Source organism: Phyllobates terribilis, unplaced genomic scaffold (assembly GCF_046119375.1).
Source record: "Phyllobates terribilis strain yellow unplaced genomic scaffold, ASM4611937v1 Scaffold_1__5_contigs__length_1240528914, whole genome shotgun sequence".
In the NCBI taxonomy this organism is placed as follows: domain Eukaryota; kingdom Metazoa; phylum Chordata; class Amphibia; order Anura; family Dendrobatidae; genus Phyllobates; species Phyllobates terribilis.
In genome coordinates this window covers 1,014,846,429-1,014,858,214 of record NW_027362761.1, presented here as the reverse complement: position 1 = coordinate 1,014,858,214, position 11,786 = coordinate 1,014,846,429, and the positions used below count along the sequence as shown (strand labels likewise).

General features: G+C 40.8%; 1 protein-coding gene across 1 annotated transcript in view; it reads left to right on the top strand.

Annotated features, from left to right (window-relative positions):
* The first annotated feature begins 3,476 nt into the window (after window positions 1-3,476).
* Window positions 3,477-11,786, top strand: part of ANXA10 (annexin A10) — a 154,674-nt gene continuing 146,364 nt past the window's right edge. Inside the window, exon 1 of the mRNA XM_073644296.1 lies at window positions 3,477-3,632. Within this exon, the coding sequence (XP_073500397.1) occupies window positions 3,615-3,632 (18 nt within the window). The 5' untranslated portion in view covers window positions 3,477-3,614. The remainder of the gene's footprint in view (window positions 3,633-11,786) is intronic.

The following is an 11,786-nucleotide window of genomic DNA, read 5'->3' as shown; positions in this document are numbered from 1 at the left end:
AATAAAAGATTGTTTTTCAACTTCCATGCTGCAATTTCAAAATAAAAACAGAATAAACTGCATATGCAGCAATAAAGGCGCCCCTAACTAATATTTGGTTGCACACCCTTTGGCATTGCTGACAGCCTCCAAACATTTCTTGTAGCCATCTAGAAGCATCTTGCACTTCTCAGCTGGAATTTCCCTCCACTCTTCCTTTGCAGTTTGTTCAAGCTCTTGAATGTTTCAGGGTTCTTTTACCCAATGGCAGATTTCAGCAGACCCCAAAATTTTTTAATGGAATTGAGGTCAGGACTCATTGGTGGCCATTTTTTATGTTTCAACCATTCTTGTGTACTTTTGGATGTGTGCTTTGGGTCATTGTCTTTCTGGAGGACCATGATCTTCGACTCAAACCAAGTTTCTTACACTGGGTAGGACATTTTGCTCTAAAATCTCTTGATAATTCTCTGATTTCATGATTCCGGTGATATTGTCAAGACCTCTAGTATCAGACGCAGCAAAGCAACACCACAGCATTATGGATCATCCACCATGCTTAACTGTTGGTAAGCTGTTCTTTTCCATATACACTTCATTGCGCCATCTGATAACAAACTGTTGCTTTGCATTGCCAAAAAGCTCTATTTTTGTTTCATCTGTCCACAGAACATTTTCACAGGATTGTCCAGGTACTCTGGCAAAGATCAGTTGTTCCTTTTTATGTATTTTCTTGAGCAATGGTTTCTTCTTTGGCCTTCGCCCATAGAGCTCTGCTTGGTTTAGTGTGAGGCGTATGGCACTTATGGAACCATGACCCCAGACTGTTCTAGGTTGTCCTTCAGGTCTTTGAATGTTTGACATGGTGTTTTATCCACTATTTGCACTAACCTTCGACGACATCTCTTGTCAATCCTCCTCTTTCACCCACGTCCGGGGAGTTTCTCGACGGTTCCATGCTTGGAAAACTTCTTAGTAACGTTGCACACTGGGATACCAAAGTCTTTGGAGATGGCCTTATACCGTTTGGAAGTCTTGCATTTGCTAATAATAGCAGTTCTGATGTCCTCAAAAAGCTCCATTGTCTTCACCATTATGACAAAGGAACAGGGCCAACAATGTGACTTTTAAAAACAATGAAGTCATCATTCATTGGCTAATTCATGACACATGGGCACCAACAATTAATCACAGGTGAATCTCTTTTGTGATTTACCACAGGCGAGTCACAATGTGTTTCCATACTGAACTAATGTAAAGGGTGCCAATACCATTGACACAGCAAGCTTTAGGTTTTTCTATTTTTCCCTCCCATTGTTTTTTGTTTTAAATTATTGTTTATCATTTGCTCTTCTGTATTTAACACGAGGGCTCTATACAAAAAATCTGTTTCACTTGATTTGTTTTTTTCAGGAGATATTCCATATTATGTACTTAAACTTCATGGGTGCCAATAATGATGAGCAGGACTGCAGGATGCACTGAGACTCTGATGTATATATCACATGGGATACACTGAAATTCTGCTGCATATATAACACAGATTACACTGAGACTCTGCTCTATATATCACTTAGGATACACTGAGACTGCTGTATATAAATCACAATGGATACACTGAGACTCTGCTGGATATATTTCATAGGATAAACTGAGACTCAGCTGGATAAATCAGATCGGATACACTGAGACTCTGCTTTATATATCACATAGTATACACTGTGACAACTGTATATAAATCACATAAGAAACACTGAGGCTCTACCATTTGCATCATATATTATATAGCGAGGCTCTGCTATATACATCACATAACTTTCACTGAGACTGCTGTGCATACAGCACTCAGAATACTCTGATATATATGTTGTGTAGAATTAAAGATGAGAGGATCAGGCAAAATTCAAATTTGCCTGTTTATGCAGATTTTCCATGGAAATCTGATTAATGGGGAAGTAATTCTCCACAAATATAATATCCCTTATTAGGCCTTATTATTATTATTATCCCTTAGTATGCCCTGGAGTCTGTGCAGACCCGAGAGCATAATAACGAATTATGAAAAAAAAAATCCTTATACCTGCCCTCACCTGTCCGGCCTCTCACTCACCGTCACCTGTCCCATCCTTGTCACATCTTTGGATTGCCAGAATCTGTGCAGAAATCCCACTGTCCTTTCACGCTAGTCTGGGGCTTCCAGGTTTGATAGGCCTAGGTTCATCAAACCCGGAAATCTCAGCCAAGCATGAGAGGCCCAGAGATTTCAGTGTGGTCGATGGCAATCAGAAGATGCAACAAGGATCAGATGAGTGGTGGTGAGGAGTGGAGTGGCTAAAGAGCTGAGTGGTAGGTATAAAGATTAATTTCTATTTTTTATAATTTTGATGGCCTTTTAAGGTTCAGAAAAATGGTGGCCAATGGCCTCCATTTTGCTGAAACTGCACAGTAGCAAATTACAAAAAATCCGCAGGATACACCGAGACTGCTGTATTCATCACATAGGATACAATAAGTCTCTGCTGTGTACATCGGGAGCAACATCTCTGTGTTTCTGATCTATTACTGTTGCCATTAGGCTGATGCAAGAGCAATGTGATAAGACTCTGACATCATGGGATTTGCAGTTTACATTAAGTTAACCATATCAGAATGTAAAAAGGAATCAGACATCCCTGACATGGTATATCAACTAAAAAAGGTGTACTGATAGACCCAGATTCATGGGGATTCAAAAATTTGATGAGTGGGGGTTGCCATGTCTCATCCTGCCCCTGCCCACTTTGTTAGACCTGGGCGAAAATAGCATCAAAACGCCAAAATTCTCTACATTTTTGCACAGTCTCATATTGTGCAAAAATTTCCCAACTATTAAAAGAAATAAGCGATTTTTGTCACGTGAAATGAATTAGGGCCATAGAGTGTGGGGTCCTATACCTTTTTCGTTATTATTATAGCCTATGCTGCACTATAATACTCTGTTTGCTGGCATGCTGCTTTAAGTATTAGAATATATAAAATTTACCACACTGCTTTGCTGTTTCTTTTCCACCTGTTCATTTTAAATATGACTTTGAACAATACAGTGAAATTACAACAAAACTCAAACCATCAATTTCGAAAACATTCTCTCCATTAGATATTAACTCCATAGATTTATGAACAATACCTTATAGTAGACTTGTAATATATATACATTTTTATTACTAATTATGCATTGTCTCATTAATGGTACATTTCTGCTATGTATAAAACAGAACATAAATTTCATTGTAGGCAAAGATGTAGTAACTGTATAATGTGTCATTCGATTAATTATTAACTAAATCCTTTTCTGTGAACTTGAGGCTTGATTGGTTGGTTCATATCTGTCATTGGTAAAGCAAAGATTAAGTTTTATTTGTATTGCAAAATTAATTTGTTTCTTGAACATGATTGATGATTTAGCGCACATACCTGGCACCAAGAAGTGCTTTCCTTTGTTTCGAGCAAACTAAATGTGATACGTGTGTGGGTTACATTATCAGATTGGGTGGAGTTGGCACATTACCATCGTAGGTTTCAACCAAGCCTGCTTCATTTGGAGTCTGTTCGAGTATTCATCCGCTCACCGGCTTCAGAAGGCGACCTACGTCACAATGTTTTGCGGGGGCTATGTAAGTTTTATTACTGTATTGATAACATATATTAGAATAACACAGGTTTTACGTATAGATCTAAGAATATTGGTGAATGTTATTGCCATGCTTTGGTTATACATACTGTACATTATTATTTTCCCCCTTTGATAAGTACAAAGTAATTATTATATAACTTGATGTTTGGGGTAAGAATGAGACAATTTAAGTATGGCTCATGCTCCGACTAGTATATTTTTGTGACATACATTTTGTGTTATGCGCTTCTATCAAAATTGTAAATTGTATGTTTTATTTGTGATTTTTTTCCCATTTTTTTTATATATCAGATTTTTTTTTTCCCTTTGGCATTGTCCATTCTGTTCTATGATGTGTGACCTTTGACTGAGGTCACTGAATCGTAAAAAAATCACAAAATCCATAAATGAGAATGAATTTATGAATTTATACACTGTAGATGGCACACTTTTTATTTTTCCTGTGACTGTTAAATATAACCATGCGGAACATTTTATTCAAGCTACACTATATTTTATTCTTGGTATTGAGGAGTGCGGTATTATATGCGGAAATATTATGATATGACTAGTGTTGAGCGAGTATGTCTCATTAACCCTTTCGGCAAGCACGCGTGGGTGCTCGCCGAGTATTTTGGCGTGCTCGGCATTTCTTTTACTGTAAGTGTCACAGCTGTCTGTTTCGCCAAGCGTGCTCGCCGAAAGGGTTAATGAGACATACTCGCTCAACACTAGATCTGACCCATTATCGATTTCCTCTAATGTGGCTATTCCTATATTTCACAGTAAGACATGTTTTAATTAAAGACTTTTAGCATGCCAGTAATGTAGCAACTTTAGGTAACACAGTACAATATAATACACTTAGATCAGAGGCGGATATAGACAACAAAGGGCCCCAGAATATAGAAAAGTAAAGTGAACTCTTGTCTTATTTGTCATCAGAGGGGATTCCTTTGTCTCTGAGTGATTCCACTATTCAACATTTAATGCATATTCTAGGGAAATATAATAAAATAATGCTGTGATCAACTCATTCTGTTTGTCTAGAGCTGTACATAAGTAGAGATCACTGCATGTAGAGTAGATTAATATGGCTCCAAGTGAAGTCAAGCTTCCCCCTCGTGATGACCACAGCTAACTATAATGCTCTCTTTATGATTTTACAAATAGAATCCAAGCATTGTATGCTCCAATTCCTGCACAAATAATTTATGAAATAAGCAAATTATTTTATACTAGTTTGATTAAATGGAACCTGACAGCTGATATGTGCTTCCCAATCCACAGGCCACATGTATCAGATGATTACAGCCATGCATGTTCGACTCTGAATCGATGCATCAATTCAAAGAAAAACATGGCTTAAAAGCATTGAATGCAAATATTGTACAGTAAAAAGTGGTTTTACTATAGAAACATGATAATTACCATGGTCAAGGGCGCTACCATTAAAGAGGTAGTTCACTACAATAAATAATGCCCCCATCGATTGAAACATTGGAAAAAAGTCTTTTTGTAAATATCTCTTGTCGCCATTCTTGCCTGTGAGCTGCCCTATGGCTGACCGCTCATTGGACATCACGTGACCCCGGCTGTAGCCGCCGCTGACATCCGCTGATGTTACTTCAAGTTCGGGATTCACGTAGGCGTGAACCAGTGACGCGCACCCTTCTGACTGGGCTGTGGGTGGTGTTTCACCTCACGTCACAGCCCAGCAATCAGCGCGCTTTCCTTCTCTTCTCTACATTCATTGGTCACAAGCGTGCACTGGGTGCTGGGCTGTGACGTGAGGAGAAACACCGCTCACAGCCCAGTCAATCGGGGGGAGCGTGTCACTGGGTCACACCTGCGTGAGTTCGGAACTTGACGTGATATGAGCGGATGTCAGAGCCGGCTGCAGCCAAGGTCACATGATGCCTGTGAGCGGTCAGCAATAGCGCTGCTCACAGGCAAGAATAGCAACAAGAGGAATTTGCAAAAATACTTCTTTCCAAAGTTTCAATCGATGGGGGCATTATTTATTGTAGTGGACAACCTCTTTAAATATATGGAGACTACTGCACCAATAATCACTGCACGAGTTATGATGGACCTGATATAAAAATATTCAGGAGAACTGGAGATTTTGCCCATTGCAACTGCATTTATTTTTGAGCCTTCTTTACAAAAAAAATAGCTAATATTTAGTTGTAGTTTTTATAGGTAACATCATAAAGTTTTGTCTGTACTAGTTTTCATTAGGAGGCCCAATTTGATTGTTATGCTAAGGACCAGAGACCCTTCCTACAATGCACACTCATAAAAACAAAGACATCTCAAGCCTAAGGTCGAATTCAGAAATACGTGTATCCCGATGGTCTAAGTACAGACCATGATGCATGGACTGGCCAAGGGTCTTCTGACCTGAACCTGACAGCCTCATAGGCATAGAAAAGGCTGTCAAGTTCGGGTCAGGGGACCCTCGGCCAGTCATCACAGTCCGTACATATTCCGTGATACACGGACATCTGAATTCGACCTTATAGAGAATCCAGTCCTCTTCTATCCATTGCTAGCAAGAACGCTTCTATCTAAAATAAAAGCCTTAGTAGCCAAATCGACTATATATGTTAAATACCATATATGTTATAAAGGTTGCTAGAGAAAGCAAACATTGCTCCCAGCAAAGCCTACAAGCTAATCATGTGTACAGTCTACAGGGATTTCTTATCAGGAGCTGCAGTATTTTCTGTGTTGTGTATTTTTTGTCATTGCCTCAATATTGTAATTAAAAGCTGCGATGTAAAACGGGCTACTTAATTTCAGGCTTCTGTGCACACAAATTGTATGTTGGTTCATCCAAACATTGGACTGTGTGGGAAGATTTTGGAAAATAGCAGAAATTGTATTTTAGGGATTGCTTTTAAGGAAAAATAAGTAGCAACGATTAAGGGAAGAAATCTATTTTACAAGCCATAGTCAGCCATATCACCAGCATATTGTAAGGTAAACTGAGCACTAATGGGCTTGGTCACCAACAAAAGTTGACTTTGTGATAAGCTTTTTCTGCAAACAAGTCATAATTTACAGGGAAATTCAGTGTGCTACTGTATATCATATGCTACATAAAGGCTTAGCTATTTAGTATTTTCTCTAAATAGTATATTAATATGACTACTCTAATGTTAGTAAAATAACACTAAATACCTGGTAAGCAGTTGTTTCATGCTACCTTTGCCCTAAGACTAATGAAGTTCGACACATAAAAAACTGGGAATAAATAAACAAATATTGGAATTAACAAGTTACAGATGTAGCAGCCACCAATGTTATGGCCTTGGCGCTATACACTATTAAGAGCAAGGGTGCCACCAAATATAACAGAAGAGAATGAGAATCTCCTATTAGGACAAATAGACAAAGTAGCAAAACATAATGAAGTGATTGTAATGGGGGACTTCAACTACCCGGATATTGACTGGGAAACAGAAACCTGTAGATCTCAGAAAGGAAAAAGGTTCTTGACAAATATTAAGGATAATTATCTCTCCCAACTAGTGCAGGAACCAACGAGAGGGAAGGCCGTGTTGGACTTAATATTGACTAATAGGCCTGATAGAATAACTGAGGTACAGATAGGGGGGCACCTAGGTAATAGCGACCATAATATTATCGACTTCAAAATGCCCTTCAGTAGGGTTATCAATAAGGGAACAAAAACATTAAACTTTAGGAGGGCGAAGTTTGATCAGCTGATAGAAAACCTCCAACTTATTGACTGGGACAAATTTCTTAATCAAAGGAATACGAATAGTAAATGGGAAACCTTCAAAAGAATTCTGAATACTCAGTGCGAGAGATATATACCGTATGGGAATAAAAGGGCCAGAAATAAGAGGAAACCAATATGGTTGAACAAGAACGTAAAAGGGGCGTTAAATAGCAAAAAAGAGGCATTCAAGAGGTTAAAACAGGAAAACAGTAAGGAGGCACTAATGTGTTACAAGGAAAAAACGAGAACCTGCAAAAAAACAAATAAAAATAGCGAAGGAGGAAACAGAGAGACGTATTGCTAGGGAAAGTAGATCAAATCCCAAACTGTTCTTTACGTATATAAATAGTAAAAGGATTAAATCGGATAATATTGGACCGATAAAAAGTGATGAAGGCAAAATCATAGAGAAAGATGAGGATAAAGCTAATCTATTAAATAATTTTTTTTTCGACAACTTTCACAAAGGAAATAGAACTAACAGGCCAAATGAGAAGTGACAAGCTTAATCCTCCACTAAGTATGACAAATCTAACCCAAGTTGGGGTACAGAAACGCCTCAGTAACATTAAAATAAACAAATCACCAGGACCTGATGGCATACACCCACGGGTACTAAGGGAACTAAGTAATGTGATAGACAGACTGTTATATCTTATATTTAAGGACTCTGTTGAGACTGGGTCTGTACCACTTGATTGGCGACAGGCGAATGTAGTGCCAATATTCAAAAAGGGAGCAAAAAGTGACGCCGGAAACTATCGGCCGGTGAGTCTGACATCCGTTGTGGGCAAAATTTTTGAAAGTTTCATTAAAGAGGCGATTACGCAGCTTCTTGATGCTAATAATCTTTTAACCCTGAACCAACATGGATTCATGAGGAATCGCTTCTGCCAAACAAACCTGATTGATATCTACGAGGTGGTTAGCTCTCGAGTAGATCAGGGGGAACCAGTGGATGTCGTGTATCTCGACTTCTCAAAAGCGTTCGATAGCGTGCCACATAATAGGCTGGTATACAAAATGAGAATGATGGGGCTGGGGGAAAATGTTTGCAAGTGGTAGCAAGGGATAGAAGGCAGAGGGTGGTTATAAATGGAATATACTCAGATTGGGTAAGCGTCACTAGTGGGGTACCACAGGGGTCTGTACTATGCCCAATGTTATTTAATATCTTTATTAACGACATAGTCAACGGGATAAATAGTAAAATATCAATATTTGCAGATGACACAAAGTTATGTAAAACAATTAATACAAAAGAGGACAGTGCAGACCTACAGAGGGATTTGGATAAGCTGGGTAGGTGGAGCATTAATTGGCAAATGAGGTTTAATGAGGAGAAATGTAAGGTCATACATATGGGAAGGAAAAATGGAAGTCACCAGTACTCACTGAATGGGAAATCATTGGGGAATTCAGAGATGGAGAAGGACTTGGGCATCTTGATTGATAGCAAACTAAATTGGAGTACCCAAAGTCAGGCCGCTGCTGTAAGGGCAAACAGGGTAATGGGATGTATCAGAAGAGGTATAGCTGCAAAGGATGAGAACATTGTTCTTCCACTGTACAAAGCACTGGTCAGACCACACTTGGAATACTGTGCTCAGTTATGGGCCCCAATATATAGAAAGGATATAAATGAGCTTGAAAAGGTACAAAGGAGGGCAACAAAATTAATAAAGGGAATGGAGGGACTGCAATACCCAGAGAGGTTGGCAAAACTAGGACTATTCAGCCTGGAAAAGAGAAGGTTGAGTGGGGACATAATAAATGTGTACAAATATGTTAGGGGACGGTATAGAGATCTTGCCCGGGATTTGTTCAAAAGGAGGGATATTACGGTAACAAGAGGGCATTCACTAAGACTGGAAGAGAAAAGGTTTCAGCACCAGCATAGGAAGGGGTTCTTTACGGTAAGAGCAGTGAGAATATGGAATTCACTGAGTGAGGAGACGGTAATGTCGGATTCACTACACCAGTTCAAGCGGGGACTGGATGCATTTCTAGATACCAGGCAGATTTCAGCATATACTTAAAAATAAAATAAAATAGTAGGTTGATACAGGGATTTATTCTGACTGCTGGTTTCAGAGTCGGGAGGGAATTTTTCCTCAGGTGAAGATTGGCTAAATCATTTGAGGTTTTTGCCCTCCTCTGGATCAACTTTAGCAATTACAGAACTAATAGGTCGAGCTTGATGGACGCAAGTCTTTATTCGGCTTTAAAGACTATGTTACTATGTTACTATGTTTATCTGCGGCCTAGGGTCAGGCCACATGTGGACCTCTTTTCATTCTATATGGTCCCCAACAATCTGGTCACAGAAATGCTTGCCTGTGTGTGGCTGTTTGCTTGTAGTTTCCATATAAAAAGAGGGACGGCTTCACACAATCATCGCTGTGTCCCATAAATGTTCCCATAAATGTTAGGAGAATGGGGTCCATTGACCCCGCCATGTCACTCAAGAAAGATGTATACAGGTGGACAACTAGAGTTGCAGCTCTCTACATTATAGTTTATGCCATTTACGTTTGCATTGGGATAGCTATATTTACACATGACTTCCCCCTCTCCTAAGTCCTAACTAAAGGTAAAGGGGGACCCCCATTCTTCCAGTAGGTGCAGATCCCACTTTGTTGTCTACTATCTATCAGGCATATATTTTTGTAATGACGGAAATGTCTCTGATGGTAGTACCCTTATAACTTTATTGTGGCCCTTGGGAGTGATTCAACAAGGCGATGTGGCCCTCGGGCCAGAAAAGGTTGTGCATCCCTGATTTAAAATGACAATTCCTGAGCACTTTGAATGAACAACAGTGTACTACCTAAATAGTGTAGGGGCGCTATCGGGTGCTGTGGTACACTACAGCTATTGTCGTCGTGTATACAACCCTCAAATTGATAGCTACTATTTTTGCAACTAGTGAATGGATTAACTGCCAAAAAGCACCGTAAAGGGTTTCCCAAGAGTTTTCTCCCATCCCATATTACATTGAGAGATGCATGTGTGGTGCCCCTGCGGGTTCAGTCGCCACAGAGGTACTGCATCTCACCCAGTGGTGTGGTATCTCACTCTCAGGTAAGGAAGGAGTACTGCCCGGGACCCTAACACCTGCATCCAACACTATACTACTCCAGACCAGCAGGAGGGGCAAGATGCGTCACTTCCCTGCTGAGCCCTGTCCCTGGCTGGAGTGGGGGGAGCCAAAGTAGGGGGAACCATGTAGTGGGTGTGGGTGGAGGAAGTAAATCAGGGGAGCACTTGTTAGGAATAGTATAAAGAGGGAAGCCATCTTGGGAGTTCAGTCAGTTCAGTCAGGGGAGGACAGTGAGAGGAGCAGAAGCTCAGTAGGAGCTCTGCTCAGGAGGAGGGCCTAGCCAGAGAGGCCCAAGACTGAAAAGAGAGAGGAGCAGGAGAAAGGCTCCAGGAACGTGGAAGGGACCCCAGGGGTACGGGTAGTGCTGGAGGCTACCCGTATGCCCGAATCTGCCAGGAGGTGGAGGAGTCAGGTCGCACAAAGGGGACTTAAAGTTGAGGCTTAAAGAACTAGCGGAGTTCTTTAAGCCTCAACTAGGAAACCAGAGGACACTAGGTGTGAGGTGAAGGGAGACGGCCAGAAGGAACACACAGAAGGGGGTCCTGTTATGTACTCCGGAGGTACCTGAGGGTTGGCTGAACCCCTCCCTGAGTAAGCACAAGACAACGTGGGAAGTTATGATCTGCAGTTGTAACCAGGAGCAAAGTGAGAACTGTGAGTAAATCCGGAAGACTGCACCCCACCGTCTGTCAGTTATTACAGCTGCGCTATCACCCCCCTGCAGCTGCCTGTGGAGAGCTGAACCAACTCTGCTGCATTTACACCAGCTCCAAAGGACCTGCTCCTCAGCGGCGGCTCCATATAGCCGCATACCATAGGTGGAGTCACGAACTGTATATAAGAACTATAAATCCCCTGTAAATGATATTCCCCTTTTGATTAACCGCCCTGAGTCACGGACTGGGTCACCGCCACTGTGACATCTCCCCTAGCAACGACCGGCCCGGCACCGAGTACCCCACAGCCCAGGGGGCACGTCACATGAATATCATACATGGGTCCTATTCTATTTTATGGGACCATGATTGGATACTCACTTGGCATTGGGCATTTGTCTTACCAACCTGATTGCCCAGTGTGCAGTCGTGTCTCTCAATGGCAGATTTCACATTAGGCGGAAGAGTACTAATAATTATTTTAAGGTCCCTATTAGCCTGTGCTCTGTGCTGTGCTCGGCTATGTCTTGCACTCCTATAGAGCATGAATTAAATAAAATTACACTCATTGGACCTTCGTTTTTTGTAAACGATGAGGTCCCAGTAGTTTTACCTTTAGCAAACCTTAGCTTGTGTATACAG